General features: G+C 35.1%; 1 protein-coding gene across 1 annotated transcript in view; it reads right to left on the bottom strand.

Moving 5' to 3' along the window:
- The window catches only part of DGKB (diacylglycerol kinase beta), a 704,489-nt gene that overhangs the window by 301,775 nt on the left and 381,064 nt on the right, over positions 1 to 21,650 (bottom strand). Inside the window, exon 21 of the mRNA XM_060020431.1 lies at positions 17,155 to 17,219. Within this exon, the coding sequence (XP_059876414.1) occupies positions 17,155 to 17,219 (65 nt within the window). The remainder of the gene's footprint in view (positions 1 to 17,154; positions 17,220 to 21,650) is intronic.

Below are 21,650 nucleotides of genomic sequence, written 5' to 3'. Positions count from 1 at the left end.
TCTGTATTTTTACTACATTAAACAGATGCAATAGAAGATGAGGACCACAGAAATTTAGATGTAAGTGGTTTCCTAAACCCAAGAGAGTGAACTAAGAATCCTAAAGTCTACGAACAGCCCAACTCACTTTCACAATACGTGACGATTCTGGCAGAGACTGCTAATCAACTTCCATTTTCCTTTCTTTCTGTGTGTACTAGAGCCTCCCAGGCTTTAGGTGGGCCCATGACCCCACAGTGGGAGACCACATTTTCCTGAGCTCTTGTCTTTCAGGATGGCTGCTTCACTAAGTCATAACGTGAGCAGAAGTGACATGTGTGACTTTCAGTGGAGGAACTTGGTGACGATGCTGTAAGCAGTGGACATGGGTATGAGAAGACTATCTTTTGGGGGGGATAACCTCTTTCTTTCTCACCTCAGACAGAAACAGACACATCCTTCTGGTAGCACAATGTACTTAATTTTGCACTTAACTTCGGTGATAGTTTTTACCACATTTTATTGTGATTACATGTTTGGTTTGTCTTCCCCACTGGCCTGCAGGCTTTTCAAGGGCAGGAAGGATATTTAATTATTAACCTTATTTATCTTCCAAGCACTTTTACATTACAGACCTGCCTGTAGTAACTATTTCTCTCATGTTACACATTAAAAATAACGGAAAAAATATGAAATTGCGTTAAGGGTTTTTGTGTTAAAGTTGTGGGGTTTTTTTGTTTTTCAAAATTTGGTAGTAATCATTTTGTTTTTATAAGTAAAAGGATACAACTGTGTAAAACTGTAACTCTTTACTGAATAAATAATATATTAGTATTCTTAGAATATTAAAACATTGGGCCATAAACTAAGAATTGCTTAATTTTCTGAGGTCAATATTTGCCTAAGAAAATGATATATATTTGATGTATATGCCTGAAACATTTCTATTTTGGTTATATGGTAAATCTATTTGATGATTAAACAGTTTCTTGAATACTTATACTCAAGTTTCCCTCAGCACTTAGAAAGATTTTCTGAGAAGAGCAGAGCAGAAACCTACTTTTAAAAGATGTGTTACACAGCAAGTCAAATAAATATTAAAATAAAATATAAGCTATAAACAAAAATCAGTGTTGAATAAATACTTCTTTTTCTGTTCCACGTCAAAGACAGAGAGGAGAGACAGAGAGAAACAGAAAGAGAGATCAGGAAAAAAAATCAAACCCAAAGAATACACATTTACTTAATTATTTGAAGATCCACATTACCTAATTATTTGCGGATTCAGGTATGCTAGACCCTATCCAATGTCTTTTATAGAATAAAATTATTTTAATGTAGATCGTAACTGCTTTTAAATTTTCAGAAAGTTTAAAAGTACTTTTATAAATGAGCTTAGGACTTGGACAGATACTTATATACCAATATTCATAGTAGCATTATTCACACTAGCTCAAAGGTGAAAAGAACCCAAATGTCCATCAACAGATGAATGAATAAACAAAATGTAGTATATACATACAACAGAATACTATTCAGCCTTAAAATGGAAAGAAATTCTGACTACAATACGCTACAAAATGCTACAATATGGATTAACCTTGAAGACATCATGCTAAGTGAAAGAAGGGACAAATCTGAACGACAAATATTGTATGGTTCCACTTATATGAGGTAGTCAGATCACAGAGACAGAAAGTAAATGGTGGTTGCCAGGGACAACTGGAGGCGGGGGAGAAAGGCGAGTTACTTGTTTAAAGGGTACAGAGCTTTAGTTTGGAAAGAAAGAAAAGTTCTGGAGATGGGTGGTGGTAATGGCTGCACAGCAATGTGAATGTACCAAATGTCACTAAACTGTACACATAAAATGCCACTGAACTGTACACATAAAATGCCACTAAACTGTTCATTTTTTGTTATATATATTTTACCACAATTAAAAACAAATAGTTAAAATACAAAATATCAAATTTTGAAAAAAATTCCCTAAAACAAAATAAACATCTGGCTTCATTCCTGTGGCTTTAACAAAAGCCATATAAATGTGTTTACATAAATAAAAAGAGTTTTTATTCTGCATAAAGAATTCTACAAAGTTGTTAGGTTTTATATATGATGAAGCTTACATTAAAAAACTGAAGTTTGAAAACTTTGAAAATTTGGAATTCTGAAACAACCATAATCAGATTTAAAAAGTAAAAATAGAAAATTCTAACAACTAGAAAGAACATTGGAAATAGTAATCAGTAAGATCTTCCTTTATTTTTAATGTTTTTATGGCCTAACGCAGTTGGCATTCTTCCCTGTGCACCACCAACTCCAACATTAGTTTCCTGTTTAAGTACTTTGCTCTTTATTGCCAAATTCCTTTGAAGGGTCATAAAAAATACATGCATTTTTTAAATAAAGCTTTTCTATTGTTTGAGATCACTTCAGAGACTCTGTAATATCAGAATTATGATTATAACATAAATTTCATGCCCTGAGTCCTTCAGGCCTCCATTTTTGATATTCACAAACCAGAATTATGAAATTTTCAAATCTACTCTCAAACTTTTGTCTCTGACATGAATTTCAAGTCTTTTGAAATTTAATAACTGAGAACTGTGATCCCTTCCTTTTTAACCCTATCATGAAGTAGTAGTTGCATTAAAATACAGTTTGGAAAAAGGAAGGGCCAGGAAGTTAAATCAAAATTCTTCAAGGAGGACTTGCCTGCTGGCGCAGTGGTTAAGAATCCACCTGCCAGTGCTGGGGACATGGGTTCGAGCCCTGGTCTGGGAAGATCCCACATGCCGTGGAGCAACTAAGCCCGTGCGCCACAACTACTGAGCCTGTGTGCCACAACTACTGAGCCTGTGCGCCACAACTATTGAGCCTGTGTGCCACAACTACTGAAGTCTGTATGCCTAGAGCCCGTGCTCCACAACAAGAGAAGCCACCGCAATGAGAAGCCTGCGCACCGCAACGAAGACCCAACACAGCCAAAAATAAATAAATTTATAATGAACTTTTTTTTCTAAGGATAGCGAATGATCCTTAGGAAGCAGCAATTGAGTGGATTCATTCTAATGAATAGAAACAGCCAATCTAAAACTCAGGGAAGGGCAGAAACAGCAAAGGACAGAGAAAAGGTCAAAAGTCAGGCCAGGAACCAGATCTTAGATCGCCTTGTAAACTAGTAAAGTTTGAGAAATTAATGAGTTTGATAAAGCAAGGTAAGTTAGCTTTTTAAAAAGATCACTCTCAAAGAAGTTGCAAGAGACTAGAGAAGAGAGCATAAACTCCCAGAATTCTGAGGATCGCTAACAATTATGGCTTGGTTAGACAGCAGAAGCAGCCATAAATAAAACTAAAAACTTAGTAGGAATACGTAAGATGGTATGTTTTATGGATTAAGACGACACAAGGTTTAGAAAGAGAGTAACTGACAAATTCAAAGTCAATTTCTGTAGAGGTTAAAAAAAAAAATCTATATATTGGATAGAGTAACTGAGAGATCTTCTGTGACCTTAATGAGAACATTTTCCCTTCCAATGGAAAGAGAATCCACATCAAATTGGTTTTCATAAGGGAATGAACGGACAATGGGAAAGTGTATAAAACTTATTAAAAGAGTTTGGTTATAAACAGATTAAGCTGGATTAGGTATAGCTGGAAAAAAAGGAAGATCAGGAGACTGATTTTTTTTCTCTCTTTTTTTTTAAGTATAAAGAGAAAACCTAGGTAGAACTTGACGGGAAGATGTTAGGAAAGAGCTTGAAATAGGATATAAAAGATCTGGGAGAGAGGAATAAAGTATGCTTCAGGTATAGAGAGAGAGAAGATGGTGGTGGTATGGAAGAGATATGGCTCACAAGAGGTAGGGATTGGCCCTAGGTTAATGGATGGCTAACTTATCTGTTATGTTATAAAGGACGAGGGAAAGATGGACGTTGATGTAGATAGACTATTGGTTTGTGATTTGGGAGTTGGGTTAATCACTGTTTAACTTGTGGTTTCTATTTCTATCAATATTTTTTTCATTGCAGTATAAATCAGAAACATTACCAGGAGGAAAGGTTTGTATAGAGTGAGTAATGTTGGAAATGGGTGGTGTTGTGGAGGTGGAGAGAAGGAACTGGGTAAGCAAATAGATGTAGGATTACCATTCGTTACTGAACACTCAGATAAGTTTGGTCTTGTTTTGTGATTTTCTGCAGTAAAGTTCAACATCCCAATGAGTTATGGGGAAGGGAGTCAACTGGGTAAATACAGAGCTAAGCTTTCGCCAATGGAAATCAGTAGAAGAGGAAATAAGTTTAGCTTATTGGCAACAGTGGTTGAAATAATAAACATGTAAGAACAGCATCAGGTATTTTCTAGTGAATGACACTTTCAGACCAGACTCTGTAAGGTAGTATTAAGATTTATGTACAAAAGAACAGGTTTAGAAAAAGTCAAAAAGAAAGTAAAAATGTTGTAACATAAGGATCCAAGTTTAGTAACTGATGATTATAATTGCTTATTAGTATGTACAGTGAACACAGCAGCATCTATTTCCCAATCCCCAATCACTCTGTTGCCATCTAGAGATCTACATGGTTCTAAGGGAAGTCATTTTCATCCTCTGGTGAAAGTGACTGGTCCAGCGGCAGGCATGTAACAGATGCAGAGCCAATAAGAGTGACAATCAGAACTTCCTTTCTCTCTTTCTCTCTAGACAGTGTGGGTTTGTAGATGTAAATCTTGGAAATATTTGACTACTATAACCTAAGTCTGTCTGAGGACTAAGTTAACATATGAAGCAGGACAAAGACCAGAAAATAAAAGAAAAATGAAAGTAGGACCTAATAATTTTATTTATCTTTGGATCAAACTTGGCCTGAAGTTCAGGTAACCGAACACAGACACTAAGAGTTGCCGAGCATACATGTTGCAGGGGTCCAGGTTTGGCTTTATTAGAGGTCATATTCCTTGCCATTCACCAGGAATAGGAGTTTGCAAGAAAGGCCTTGAAGGTAAACTCAGACTCTCTAAGAAAAATCAGAGAGGCAAGGTGAAGACAGTGTGAGAGAGAGCGCTGACGTGTCCTGTGGGGGTTGTAGGCAGTGAGTGAAGAGGTCATAAATCGTAACTGCTCATACTCATCAGGAACTTGGTATTCGCTAGTCACTTTTTTTTTTTAGTTTAGTTTATTTTTTTTTTAATCTTTATTGGAGTATAATTGCTTTACAGTGGTGTGTTAGTTTCTGCTTTATAACAAAGTGAATCAGCTATACATATACATATGTTCCCATATCTCTTCCCTCTTGCGTCTCCCTCCCTCCCACCGTCCCTATCCCACCCCTCCAGGTGGTCACAGAGCACCGAGCTGATCTCCCTGTGCTATGCGGCTGCTTCCCACTAGCTATCTACCTTATGTTTGGTAGTGTATATATGTCCATGCCTCTCTCTCGCTTTGTCCCAGCTTACCCCTCCCCCTCCCCATATCTTCAAGTCCATTCTCCAGTAGGTCTGTGTCTTTATTCCCGTCTTATCCCTAGAGTGCTCTTCATCCACTGTTTCTCACGTAGAAACAACCCCCCACGACCAGTGCTATTAGTAACAGTCCTCGTTACGTGATTAGAGATTTGGGGCACAGAAAGATGAGCAGTCTTTCAGAAGTCACACAACTGATTTCTGAACGGGAAGAGCCAAGATCTGAAGCCAGGAAGACAGGCTCCAGACCTCTAACTAGCACACATATGTGTCTGTCTGGGGGAGAAAAGAATTCAGTCAAGGAGATACACGTATGGCTTTTCAAGATTCCCTGCTTATTAGTTCTAAGTGCATGGTGAAATACAGCTCACTGCTTCATATGATATATAACGAGTGCCACTCCTAGCTGTTCGCATACACCACAAATATTAAGACTTTATAGGAGACATAATCCACGGGATTTTCATGAGTTGCAAATAGACGTTTGGATGTTCACACAAACTGGCCTGAGGACAGAACTGAGCCATCAACTGTGAGAAGATCATGAATAAATGCACAAGGTGGCCTCAGGAACCCTGAGGTCAATATTTTCCATATAGCTCTCCTTTAGATCTTACGGGTTTGGAGAGCTTAAGTACCATTTCCAAAGAAATATTCTGAATAAACAAGGTATTATTATTTAAATTTTAATTATTTCAGCTCCAAAGCTACTTCCAGGGACCATAAACCCAAGGGAATTTAAACCAGGCAGGAGTTGTCAGTGGTTAGGTGGACAAAGCATAGGAATGAGAAAATCAAACTGGTTTCATGTGTCAGTAAGTCAGTCAAAACATATTGCCAAGTTCTGATGCAGTGCCTACTCTGGATATAGCAGGTATCCATACAGCTGAGGTCCAAACTTTCAAACAGCAAATACTACATACGATGGTGTTTATACACAGAAGCTGGATAAATTCTGCTTGGTACCTTATTGCTGTGATCAAGGGAATTTATTTTGAACAGTCAAGCTACAGAAGTTTCTAAGGAGTAATCTAAAGTTGTGCTCCTTAAAGAGTAGCTCTTAGACCATGTTTTTCACAATTTCTAGATTTATTTAACAAAAATGAAGACTTCTAGACAGTACCTTAAACCTGTTAAATAAAAATATAAAAGGACAAAAACTTGTATATAAGTATACTATATATTTACCTATTTATATCTTATAATTACTATATACAGATCTACATAAACTTAAAAATTTATTATATGCCTATTTTTGACAAATATATATTTATTTTAAAATTTTATTTATGTTTATTATTTATATATGATTTATTATAACAATGTTTATTTAGATAAAATATAAGTAATATGTAAACAAATGTATACATTTGTATTTATATAAAATATAATGTATACTTTTACCCTAGATGATAAGACAAAATGGCACCAATGGCCACAATTCACATGACAGAGTCATGCTGGTGGAACATCTGACACAGCAGGATTAGCACTGATGTGGAGGAGAGTTGCTCAGTTTCTGGAAAGACTCTATGCCTAGGATCACTGAAGCAGTTGTTCCTTCTTCAGAAGGTCTGAGATGAAAGTCATTAACCCAATAGAGTTGGGGATAAAGTGCCAGTAGTTGCCCAAAAATAAGAAGTTGTTTTTAAAATTTAAGTTGTTCTTTAAGTTACAGTAGCCTGTTTTCCAAACCAGATCATTTCAGTTCTGTCTATAGAGATGAAGTCACTTATATAATCTATCTGAAGATGATTATACATAAAATCTAGCATTCTGTTTGCCACCCTCACCAATCCTTAGCAAATTATAGGCACCCTATGATCAGGCCTAGCGCGGTGAAGATATGGGTGTACAGGACAGGTCTCAAGGTCAGCATCAGTGTTTAGCAGTAGCTGCTGTTAGTGAAATGCAACCAGCATTAAGATTACTTAAATGCTACCAGATGCAGAGGGACCCAGAAAATGAAGAAGACAATTGGGAATTCCAACAGAAGCTTTAAGTCAAGAACCAAAAGAAAGTAAGTGCCATAGGAACAAGGGCAGGACATGGAGAAACAAGGAGACATTGTAGAGGCACAGTTTACTCCTGACTGTGCATATGTATTAAGAGCATGAGCTTCTGGTTTTCCTGCTATGAAGTATTATGTGGACAGTATTCACCTCCATAAAATGAAAATAGCAACTGTTACAGAGTAGACTTACTTTGAGGATTAAAGAAGACATCATATGATAAAAATGATTTAACGATGTAGAAGTGTTGTTCCTAAATAAATAGTAGCCTTTATTATAATTGTATGTTGCAATATTATTGCCATTAAACTCTAAGCTCCTTTGAAACAAGAACCTAGTATTATTCATCATTGAATCCCCTCTGTGAACGTTACAGAACATGTTTTAACAGTCCTCCGATTGAAAAGTGGTATCTATATCCCCTCCCTTTGAATCTGAGTGAGCTTTTGACCACTTCAATCAATAAAAACTACAGTGAATATGAAACTCTGTGACTTCCAAAGCTAAGTGAAGAAAATGTCATAGAGCTTTTCCCTGTTCTCTCAGGATACTAACTTTTAGAGGCCTGAGCTGCCATGTCAGAAGTCTGGCTATCCTAGGCCACCACACTTTGAAAATGCCTAGGCCACATGGAGAAGCCATTTTGTAGGTACTTGTGATAGTTGATTTTACGTGACAATTTGGCTACAGGGTGCTCAAATTAAACATTATTTCTAGGTGTGTTTGTGAGAGCGTTTCTGGATGAGATTAGCATTTGAATTGCTGGACTCAGTAAAGTAAATTACCCTCCCCAGTGTGGGTAGGCATCACCCATACTGTGAAGGGTCTGAATAGAATAAAAGGCAGATGAAGGAGGAATCTGCCCCCTTTCCCCTGCCTCATCGACTGAACTGGGACATCTGACCTTCCAACTGAGATTAACACCATCTGCTCCCCTGGTTCTTAGGCCTTTGGACTCAGACTGAATTACACCACTGCCTTCCTGGGTCTCCAGATTGCAGAAGGTAGATTCTTGGACTTTTTAGTCCAGCATCAGCCACCAGACATGAGAGTAACCAAGATTCCATCCACTAGCTATCAAATAACTTCCAACCAGCGAGTCTTCCCAGCTGAAGGCCCAGATACGATGAAGCAAAGACAAGCCATCCTTGCTTCACCCTGTTTGAACTGCTGACCCACAGAAGCTATGCATGTAACAAAATGATCGTTTTACATTGCCAAGCCCTCAAGTAGTTCATTATTTAGCAATAGTAAGCAAAAGAGATTTTGATATGTGGAAGTGAATGGCCGCCACAACAAAAACAGAAAACATGTGACATTTGCTTTGGAACTGAAGGGTGAGAAGAACCTGGAAGAGACAGGACACTGCCAAGCCTTAGGATACTGCTAGTGAGGGCTTGAACAATATAGGAACAATGCTATGGGAGAGGGGAAGAAACTGAACGCATTATATGGTGGCAGAAAGCTTGCTATGGAGCAATAGTAAAGGGAATACCTTGGCAATTAGCATATTTTTGGCCCCTTATAAGTGTTTGTCAAATAAAATCTTTAAAAATACAATAAAGTTATAGCATGTCTGCTATTTTTCTTGCTAGAAGCTGAGGTGGGGAGGAAGAGATTTTTAAGGTATTAAACTTAAAAATTCATAATAAATCAAGATTTTGTATTTCTACTTTCTAAGTCTCCTCAGAAATTTACCCATTAAGGAAACATTTTCTTCATATTTTAGGGCTACTACATAGAATTATGAGGGTGGCTTAAATAAGATTCCCTACTTTGTGAAAACACTGCTCATGTAGAAATACAAAGCAGAAAATACAAACTTCAAAATGCTGCATATTCAAGAATATTATCTTTCTCTTCAAAGAAAAATGTATGTGAGGAAGTCTGTTTTCAAAAAGTAAACCTACCATTTCAAGGTTAATATTTTAGAATTATTATATTCAGTCAGAAAATAATGCTGAACACATCCTTATAAGAACGTGTATTCTAAAAGGAAAAGCATTAGTAACTAATGCTTAGGTGGAGCAAGAAACAATGGAGAGCACCTAATCAGTTCCAATTAGCCATGCCAGAGGATTACTTTACAGGTAAAATTACCTTATAATGAGGTGATTAACCTCTTTGGAAAGAGTTCAAGATAGACTTACTTTATACTTAATATATCCTATATAGAAGTGGTATAATAAAGGTCCTCAAGGTTCCACGCCAGGGATAATTTCTAACAAGAATCAACAGATTTTATTCTAGAAGAATCCAAAATGCTTACATTATTGATGGAATAAATCGTAAAGCATCTAGATACTATAAATTAGGCATTTACACTTCATATCAAATTAACTAACTTATATGGAACTAACTTTATACTAAAGAATGTAACAATTGAACTCTAACGAATTACAAATGCTAGCCTCTAGATTATCTACAAAATCAAAGGAAAAAACATTTCTGTTGTTCACACTGGTCAGTGTTACAGGCTCATTCCCCAAAGTCAGCTGTCCACTGTCTAATTACTTTAGTGGATCCCCTCAGCCCCCAGAGCACACCTGGTTCTTGTTACAGTTAGAGAGACTAATGCTAAGCTAGGGAGTAGGCCTGAACACAAAGGAAACAGAAGCTTCAGTGTTTTCAACACAAAAACACTTGGTAAATTGAGGACAGCGTTCTTAGAAACAGCAGCTTTAACTGCTGGCTAAGTTGGTTTTTCCCTTAAAAGTGATAATTCATTAAGGACTACTTGAAATTATATATCTATAATATGTATAAATTTATATATTATATATATATTTGCTGTCAGCTTATAATAAACAAGAAATAATTTACTTTTAATTTGATAATTATTTCCTGTAAGTTTCCATGTAGGCATAGGACCTATAATAATGAGCAGAAATTTTTTTCTTAAACTGCCTTCTGTTTAGTACCCTTCCCTATAAGAAAACACTGTATATCTTGGATTATTCAGTTGTGATTTTTTGGACATTTCTGAATTAACTACTGTTACTTCACAAATCTTGTTTTTTAATTTGGTATCCTAGGAAGTGGGTGTGTATGTGTTTGTGTATGCGTATAAAATTTTTGCATAAAACACTTGCAAATTCATGTAAAGCAAAAACACAAATCCTGGGAATAGAAAGGCAAAATCAAGGAAGAAAAAATTTAGAATATTTGCATGGAGATGATACTAATAAAATGTAAGTATCTTGCAAACAAAAACTAGAAATAAATGTTTCTTCTTCAGCTAAATCAGAGAATATATAAGCAACCCTTACTTCAACATATACCCTTTAGAGCTCAATGCTCACCTTAACTTAGGAGTCCCGGAAAATACCCATCTGTACTGTTACAATGTAGACTTTTCTTTCAGTTTACATTCTTCTGCAGAACCTATAACCATCTAAGGTTTATATGTAACCCCAAATTCATTTTCCTCATTTGCCTTAGAGAGTCAAAAAATACAGGGTCTAGCTGGATGCCCATCATATAAAAAGAACTCATTAAATGTCTGCAGAATAATCAACCAAATCAATAGGAGACAGCAATGTTTTATCCAAACTTCAGGACCTTCACTGATCCTTGTGTTACTCCCCTGCAGTGTCAAAAATAAAGGAAAGAAGACAAGAGAGCAGGAATAAGAAATCTGGAGAGAATGAAGAAAAGACGGAGTGAGAGGTAAAGAACGAAGAAAAGTTACTGAATCTCTTCCTAATTTACCCTCCAGTTCTCACGCACTCTATTCCAAAGAACTATCTTACAAACATGATTTTGAACAGCTCGGACATAAAAGTGAGCACTATGGTTTAGTGATACCAGGAAATAATGCAGAAAGATTCAGGTGAACTGAATCCCTTGCATCAATGTGCACACAGCTCTCACTTAACCATATTTTCATCTGCCCAGATCAGACATATTTAAATGAGTCTCAACATACAAATGAAACTACATGGAGAGAATAGCATAGTTAGTAAATTATTTTAAAGGTCTTATATTAGAACTATATTGCAGCAAGAATACATATTATGAAAAGCTTACATAAATATCATAATATGAAAAGCTGAAACTCACAGAAAATGTATGTAGCATATACATACACAAATAAATCTATGCATCACAAATATATATATATATGTACACACATGTATAAATCTATATATTATCTACCCATCTATTTATCTACACACTATATGGCTTATATGAGGATAATAGTTTCATCATCTGGAAAAGCTGACTTAATAATGCTTACACAAAAAAATTCAAGAAACGTTATTTAAAGGATATAATTGAGTAGTCATGCTAAGTGATAATGAAAAATGAGTAAGTTTCATTTTTAAAAATAGACCAAAGTTGGGTACGTACACAGAAAATAAAGAAATAAAAAATGCCTTAGCTCATGGGAGTCTCATGACTATATAATTTTGTCCAAAAGGTCCCTGTACAATGTGAACAATTCTAATGAATACAGATTTTATTCTGAAAACTGAACAAGACAGATGTTTAAACTTTTAATATCAAGAGTGCCATTTCCCTAGTTGGTTTATAAAAGATGGTACCATTTACAAATGTGGAAGTTTACAATGAAACATAATTTACATTTTTAAATAGAAAAAAATGCTTCACTATACAATAATGAAGTTGTCTTGACTGATGGATGCAAAAGTGAGGTCAAATGCCTAAAATAAAATGCCACACAGAATTTAAACACTGCTTGTGAAGATTTGAACATTTATTTTGTTGAATTGTAAGAATATATTGTGACCTGTTTTGACTAATAAATAATTAATAATCATTAAGAATTACTGCTAACCGATAAAGTTGATAATACAAGTGCTAAAACAAGTCAATAAGTAAGCATTCATTAGCAAGGCATTCACAGAGCTCAGGGATTTATATTGTAAAATTTTTGTTTGTTAACACTGCTGGCTGGAGTCCTTGGATATTAAATACAAGAATACCAGGGCTTCCCTGGTGGCGCAGTGCTTGGGAGTCCGCCTGCCAATGCAGGGGACGCGGGTTCGTGCTCCGGTCTGGGGGGATCCCACGTGCCGCGGAGCGGCTGGGCCCGTGAGCCTTGGCCGCTGGGCCTGCGCGTCCTGCGCGTCCGGAGCCTGTGCTCCGTAGCGGGAGAGGCCACAACGGTGAGAGGTCCACGTACAGCAAAAAAAAAAAAAAAATACCAAAAAACCTTTTAGTACCTAAAAGAATAGTTACTGAGGACCAAGGCTCATTCTAGGCATATTTCAACTCTCTTTCTATTATCTTTTTTGGCAATATAAAAAGCACAAACTATAAAAATAGTAAGATATTTTGAAACAAATACACCACTTACTAATAAATAATGTAATGAATACATTTAGCAAGTATCTATTGAGTGCTCATTATATACCATGCACTGTGTAGATACTAACGTCCCAAAGAGAGTCTCATTCCATGATCTTAAAGCCTATTGTCAGAAAAAAAAATCAAGAATCATTCCACAGAATGAGTGTCATCTTAAAGGCATAGGCACAGTTTCTAAATTCATGTAGACTAATTTAATTTCTTGAGTAATGTGCAGAGCACAGAATCTTTTCAAAATTAGGTTTTATTAATATAGTAACATCAAATTATCAGTGTGGAACACCAATTTTTCAGTTTTGTTTCTTCTCACACATTTAGAAGGCAAGGCCCTCTGGCATATCTTATATCACTACCTAGATTCTGAGTTAAACTGCCTTATTTAAATTTACATATCTGTTTCAGTTTTCTAGTTTACATGTCTTCACAAAAAAGCTGAAAGTAGTACAGAAATAAGGCACATACCTCTTGAACAGGGGGCTAAGAAAACGATCTTTGTGTCATTCAGGGAGTTAGAGACCAGATAGTTTTTTGGGTTTTTTTTTTTTTTTTTTTTTTTTGCAGTACGCATGCCTCTCACTGCCGCAGCCTCTCCCGGCTACGGAGCACAGGCTCCGGATGCGCAGGCTCAGCGGCCATGGCTCACGGGCCCAGCCGCTCCGCGGCATGTGGGACCTTCCTACCGGGGCACGAACCCGTGTCCCCTGCATCGGCAGGCGGACTCTCAACCACTGCGCCACCAGGGAAGCCCGAGCGATCGTTTTAAGTGATCAATGTGACAATGAAATAGTATCTTTGTGCAGTATTGCTAACCCTCAGTGTTTGCTAGCAGGTGTATTAAGTGTTGTGTATTAAGAATTTGAATTGGTTCTTTAAAAACAAGCTATGACTACAATATTAAAAAATCTTTGTAAACCACCGATACTTTTTCTATATTTAGTTCCATTCTGCATATTACCTATAAGTCCTTGTCAATGATACACAGATTTACACATGGAATTCAACCATTTTACATTTTCTCCAAAATTATTATAACCCTTCATAATTATAATGTTAATAGATAGATATTATAGTGTGTTTATGTACAATTGTTAATATCTATTTTTAAAAAAAGCAAGAACTTAAAATGCTTTTACTAAATAAAACCCGGAAAGGTGTAATATATTTGAATTATGAGCATCAGTGTGATGGTAAATAGTAATAGTCAAGTTATATAAATATTTTAAATACCAATATTATGTAATAAATGGTTTTAAATAGTAGCATAGATACTTTAAGAATTATTTTTTCCAGCTTAAAACAACAGAAATATTTATTTAAATTCAGTTTGAAGACTATCTTAAAGTTTAGAAAGTTGAACAGCATATTTCCTTTTAACAGTTAACTTAGATTTACGTAGAAGTTTGGAAAAGAATATGATATAAACCTCTCAACTAGCACTCTCTTAAGCACCACCGGAAAAATCATTATCTTTCCCAGTTCTTTCAATTTCTGTCATAAGAAGCATAGAGAGCAGAACTATATATTTTGGTAATTAATTTCCTTAAGATAATGTTAGAAACATCATGTTCTTTAAAATATAAATGAATTTCAAGGTGAGCATGCTAGAGGATAATATTAATGGCGTGTGATTTATTGTGACAAGAGATCTGATCTGAAACATCATTATTCGGAGTACTTAAAAAAATCCATTTGCAAATTCCTGAAAATATGAAAGTGCTATAGCCGAACCTGTCTCAATGTTGAAATCTGGAAACCTGCCCTTGTAAGTATGAAACTGCTTGTGCACAAGCTTGGCATGTCTTCCTCATAGAAATTTATTAGAACATTTTCATAATCTGAATATGCTGCATTGCAGTTTAGAGAATTACCTAAATGCTTGTAACTCTGAGTGAAGACAACCTACAAAAGTACAGATTGAAATGTATATGGATAATTAACTTGGTGATGTATATAAATTTAGGGCTGATCGTTATCTTAAAAAACAGTTGGCGATAATTTACTGAGCATCCACTGATATACCTGGCATTCTTTGAACTCACAACAGAAACATGTGACCTGTAACAATCTAGAAGGTGTTTTCTATGTTATTACTGTTCCAAATGAAATATCCCCTTTAAACTATATAAGCAAGATTTACTTGTGACTTAAATTTACAAGTAAGTTTCAATAAGATGTAATTTTACATCTTATAAATTCATCGGGGTATATAAACACATTAGGAAACACATTAGTAGTAAAGGGCATCTAACCACATGTTGGGCAGTGAGCAATGTCATAAATTAGTACTGCAATTGAAAATAAAAACTTAAACAGATATATGTAAATAACAGAAGTCTTATTAAAAAGAATTAAAATTATTCTGGAGAACAGAACTGATTTACCTTTTATACTTGAGGGAGGATCATAAGTACTGGCATTCTTAAATATAGGCTGTCAAATTTGAGCATCACCTAAACATACTGATACATCCCCCCTCCCCCATGTCTCTCTTTCTCTCTGTTTCTCTGGTTTTCTCCCCTCCCTCCTTCTCTCTTCTCTCCTCCCTCTGCTGAATAAGTTTGGGACAAAAATTTTCCCCCTTAAGCATTTCTTAATTCCTTTAATGGGCTTTTAAACTGTAAAACTCCTGGTGGGGCACACTGCATGCAGCATTTTTCAAATAGCATTTTTTTTTTTTGCTAGAAACCTATTTTAATATATGAATATCAACACATGAATGCTTCACAGAATGGTACTGGGGTAAGCATAGGATAGTTGATTCTATAATATGGCTTTATGTGCATTAATAAATATGTTCATTTCCAGAACATTCAAGATGGGTCATCAAGTGCTGAAATATACTACAAAGTGAATATAATTTCATTGTTACATCAATTTTTTTCAGACTTCATGAAATAAAATTAAATCTTGTAAAATGAAAGTGTCTATTCTACATATAAAAAAACAGGTGCAAAATTTTAATGAAATTACTTTTGACTTTTCATTTTGTAATATACATGGCATAAAATTCAAACAGTACAATAAAAATTCAGTATCCATCCCAAGCACTTGGTTCTCTTTTCCAGAAGAAACCAAAGTTAAAAGATTTTTGTGAATCCTTCTAAAGATATTATGTGCACATACACATATTCATTATACACTTTTTCCATTTTCCTTAAAACAAAAATCATAGATGTCTGAACTATGAAAGAAAGAGCAAACCACAGCATCATGATTTATCATTAAGGCAATACCTAAGGCACATTTTACAAATATGTTTTCATATGTCTTGCTAAAACATTTAAATAGATCAATATAATGAAAAATCAGATAGGGTCTCACTAACCATGAAACTATTTAATATGATGATTCTTGTATAAAGTAGTACACTAAAGTCTACAGTTAAGAAAAATCTAAAACAGATTTAAAAATACATTTCAACAGCATTTATTTATTATGAAACTACATGGAAGAAAACTATGTCAATCTACTAGTGTATGACAAAACTGAAACAAACATAAGAATTTCCAGGACCAGTTGTCTTATGTGTTCCGTAACGTTTATGGTACAATGTCAATCTAGCCAAATACAGAGACCATATTGACTTTGAACAGTAATATATAAAGCACTTAAATAACTCTATATAAATGCTGATTATGATTTTGTACCTCTGTGAAATGAACAGAGTAGAAATGGGTATAACTGAAGCAAAAGATGATTCACTGCTTCTGCCCAATCTTTCCTGGCTAGTGGGGTGGAGATAGCCATATTTCCTTCTAGAAATGGGGAAGATAACAAAGCCAAAGCTTTCTCTACTTCCCTGAGTATCAGAAAAAAGTCAACATCTACATTTTAGAGGAAATAATTTCTGCCTATTTTGGTTTTCAAGCCTTTTTCACTGTGAAGACAAAGTCTTTAAAAGTAGTTTTTGTCAGCATTGATATTTCTCTGGTTTATTTTCCATTTAGCTGAGGCCCATATAGGACTGATAGTACAAAGATTAAAGGTCTTATATGATACCTACGCAATGTACAGTTACTCATCATGATCAAATCAGAGCCTCATGTTTTTCCTTGGGATTTAGGATGATCGCTCCTCATATACTTAGCCATGTAAAGACTTCCAGTATATCTTAATAAGGTACTATTTTCACCTTACACTTGAAATCTTTCTCCTCAGCACATAAGAATGGGCTTAGATATGACCACACTGTATTCCTCATTATAACCTCACTAAAACCTAACAAGAAAAATGAACACTTTTGTCTTAATATTTACACATACACCAAGCCTTATTCAGTCATTATATGTAAAATGCTTTATACCATATAGTGATCTTTTTTACGACATAGTTCATCAACAGCAACCATAATTAAAATATGTTATCTTACCTACTATTGAATTTTTCTGGGTGTTTCTCTCTCATGATGTGGAATCTGTGAGCAATGGAAGCATCCTAAGAAGAGAAACAGAAACGAAAAATAAAACAGTTTATGATCCTATTATCTTGTGGAAATAACGATTAAAAGAGAAAAAATTGAAGACTAATATTTTAAATTAACTTTTCCTAAACAATGTTGTTGCAAAGAAGATATTCTGCTATTAGGCAGAAATGTGTAATCCACATAAATTCCGTGCAAGTGTAATTTAGTCACCATTGGTTACTTTCATATTTACTTCTAGGAATTGATTTCTATTTTTTTTTTTTTTTTTGCAGTACGCGGGCCTCTCACTGCTGTGACCTCTCCGGTTGCGGACGCACAGGCCTCGCGGCCATGGCTCACGGGCCTAGCCACTCCCCGGCATGTGGGATCTTCCTGGACCAGGGCACGAACCCGTGTCCCCTGCATCGGCAGGCGGACTCTCAACCACTGCACCACCAGGGAAAGCCCTGATTTCTATTTAATTTATATATCTCCTTTAATAATTGGTTTTGGCCTCATGCTTAAAGTATGTTTAAGATAGTTCATATGAACATAAATGTCAAAAAGTAGTTGAAAATATTGTTACACAAAAACTAGAAGAATGGCTTAAGTGGAGAAATGATCAGGTGGAGAAGCTCCTAGTCCTTTGAGATTAATTATGGGTAAAAGTATCATTTGAGGGTGCATATCTAGTAAAGGTAAGTATAATATGTGGCTTCAAAGTTGGCTAAGAGTGTACTGGATGTGTAATTATTAACTGTTCATTCCACAAGCTACTTTCTGACATATCTTGCTTAATGGAGAAAAACAACAAAGGGAAAAATTTATTTTTGGAGAATTGGGGACAAGTGTAACTGAACTCTGAGACCTCAAATGCACCAGTTCTGCACCCTAATGGATGTTTCTCCCTTTTAGGAAATTCATTCAGAGTTTCTATGATACAGAATCACACAACGTGTGAGATTGGTAGAATATTTTGATTCAGGCTTTTCAAGTACAGACTGTTCTTGCTGACTTTTAATAGTTGGCCCTGTTATTCCAAGCAGGGAGATAATTTCCCATGCTTCATCTACACATGATTAATCACTCCAATGAGAAACTAATATATTTACCAGTAATCTCAAAGGAAATGGGGCTATTTTAGAGATTAACGGTTAATTTCGTTTCATAGTAGAGATAAAAGAAAAAGAAAAACCAGACACAAAGGAAATAAAGAAGTTGTGTATTTGAGAGAATCCTGAAAACACTAATCAAGGATTAAAAGTCTAATGAATGAAATGAAAAGGCTAATGTGCTTACTCATGCATAACAAAGCATGAGGCACAACAAGAGAGGGACCAATGCCCGCTGCAGATGGCAGACCGAGAGCTGCTTTTCCCTGCAAGATAGAGCTGTGATAGAACTCTAGGTTTTTCTGTACAATTTTATCCTCTAAAAATTGTTGAGTAATTGAATTAATCCACGTGTAAAGGACACAAAGGTATAGATAGGTGCATACTGAAACAACACTTGTAAAATACAAAAAGTTATTTAAAAATTCTATGGTTTGATATCCTAAGATATAACTCTGTTATATATGTGTGGTCAATTTCCTGGTTTGCTAAGTAAGAATATCAAGGTGTTCACCTCTATTGGTTCAACAGCTCTAAAACCCAGTCACAGAGTTTCTTCCTTTTTAAAAAAATTCTCACTAATAAGTCATAAATATACATTTTTGAGAATGTGCACTTGTCTTACTGTGGTACGAAATTATAGAAAAAATCTGAGTATGGTATATTATGTGGCATTATCATTAATTTTAAAAATCACTTATTTTGACTTTATCCCTAATCTGGTTCAAAATCAATCTGGAATACCTTATAATTAAATGCATACATCCAACAGACCAGTTAAATAAACAAAAGTAAAGAAATATGAATCAAGTACTAAGAATGAATGATCAATATTAGTTATCCACAGGGAGACTATCATTGAATTTACCTCTGCTTGAATTATTTGTTTCCGTAAGTTATAGCACTGAAACTTTTAAAAGCAGATTGTGTCGGATAATTTGCTTTATAAGCATACACTTTTGCAGTAACAGATCTCTTCCTTTCCAAAGCAACACAAATAGTACAGAGAGAGGGAGAAAGGAAAAGAGAGGAGGAAGGAGGAAAGAGAGAGTATCAAAAGAAGACCATTTATGTAGACTAGACTATAACTGCCTAAATTCCCAGAAATACAGAACACCAAATGGCCAAAGATAAACTTAACCTTCGCTCCTCTATCTCCAAGACACTCCGGCAAAGAATCATGTAGGAAAGAGAGGGGAAAAATAAAAACTCGTGAGGGACACTGGTATGCCTTTTCCGTGTGTTGAATGGGTCCCACCCACAAAGAGAGAGCTGGCCTTGCTGACTACAGGATGGATAAGGAACAATGACAGCAGGTGTTCATTTGGATGAAAATTCAGACCAAATTCCCATGGGACCCTGTCCTTTTGGCATAACCCCAAGAGGCTTGAAAGAGAACTGCCAAATCCTGCAAACTTATCCAGCAGCCATATTTCAGGGGCACTAACGAGTCTCTAAAAAGAGACCAAACAAGAAAAAGCTAAAGTAATGTTGGTTTTTTACATAAACTTTGCACTTTCGGTCTCTATGCACTGCGGTTTGTAGGAAACAGAAATTAAATTGGCATCACTTTCATATCCTAGAACGGATAAACTTTGAATTTGGACAGACTTTCACTTCCAAGACTCGTGACTGTGAGCAAATTGCTTATTTACCATGAGTCACAGCTTCCTATCTTTAAAAGAGGATACTGATACCCCTTTATAGTATTGTAGTGAGATTTTCTGAGATTATTCTGTATAGCAATTGCAGTAGTGTTCTGTTATAGCTGGGGTGTTCATATATTCTATATCCATACTAGAATGTTACTTAAAGTAAAAAGAGGGTGCTAAAAAAGAGTTGAATTGCATAAATATGAAAGATGTATTTACTGACTCTCAATTTGGTTTTATTATTTCCTGAATTTATACTTTCGTTTTAATTTAAAAAATAAAATCAGATCTAAGAACTAAAACATATCCATCTTTATTAAAGTAAAAAAAAATAAATCCCATTATGTTCATTTTCAAAGTAGTCTGTGTAGTAATTTGTATGTTACTTTATATATATGCAAATATGTGCGCGCGTGTGTGTGTATACACACACACACACACACACACAGGTATACATATATCAGAGAATCAGCTTCTTAGCCACATCTGCCTTTAATACTCTGCACTGGTATTTTTCTAAAGACTGATTTTTTTCTTTTCCTGTAAGGGTTTATCATTGTTTTTTTTTTTTTAAATAAACTTACCCTAAATCCCCAAAATTGCATTTTAAGTTATTAATTTGAAAAACTTCATTATTTTCTGTGGATCATAACATTTTAAATTGAGAAAATAAAAGTGCTAGATACCTATATACAGCGAATTCTACTAAGAGGAGGACATTATCAATACTAATCTTTTTCTTGAAGTGTAAAATATATTTGCCTAAATACGTCATAGGTACTATATTTTTTAATCCATTTAAAGAAACTTTATCTGACAAATATTTTTACAAAACTTGCCAAATAATTTGTATTTCTGGAAACTGTATTATTATTATACCAAATTAAATATCTTCTCAATTCATTCCATTTTAGGATAGAATATAAATCTAGCCAATTACAAATAAGTATTATCAAGAGTTATTCCAAAATGCAATCACAGAATTTAAAACTGAACCTTGTATGCTAGGTGAATGAATTTTCATTGATTTCTTGAAATAGTTCAGTTCCTCCTTACTTTTGGATGGATAAATCACATCTTCCTGTGTGTGAGCTTTTTTTCCTTTAATAATTGCACTTTGCTAAGGAGCTTCAAAAGCTGAAGTTTGTGGTGTTTTATTTGTTGAATATTTTTAAAGATTTCCAACTGAATTTTTGAGGTATTATTTACATACAATAAAGCAATTTTAAGTGTACAATTAAATGTTAGACAGAGGTATCAATAACCACTTTCACAATCATGATATAGAAAATTTCCATCACCCCCAAAAGTTCCCTAAGGCCCTTTGCATTTATATACAAACACACACACACGCACGTATATGTATATGTATGTGTGTATGTGTATATATATATATATATACACACACACACACACACAAACACTCCTCCACCCTTAAAAATCACTGATCTGCTGTCATTATAGTTTGCCTTTTCTAGTATTTCCTATAAATGGAATTTAAAAGTACTCTCTTATGTCTGGCTTCTTTCACTTACTATAATGCTTTTGAGATTCAGCCATTTGTTCCAGTGTCAGTGGTTTGTCCCTTTTTATTGCTAAGTAGTATTCTATTAAATAAGTATACCACAATCTGTTTATTCATTAGTTGCTGACATTTGGCTTTTATGTATAAAGCTGCTATGAACTTTTCAGCACAATT

This window comes from Delphinus delphis, chromosome 9 (genome assembly GCF_949987515.2).
Source record: "Delphinus delphis chromosome 9, mDelDel1.2, whole genome shotgun sequence".
NCBI classification, from domain to species: Eukaryota; Metazoa; Chordata; class Mammalia; order Artiodactyla; family Delphinidae; genus Delphinus; species Delphinus delphis.
The sequence above is the reverse complement of the archived record's forward strand: the minus strand, read 5'-3'. Positions and strand labels throughout refer to the sequence as shown.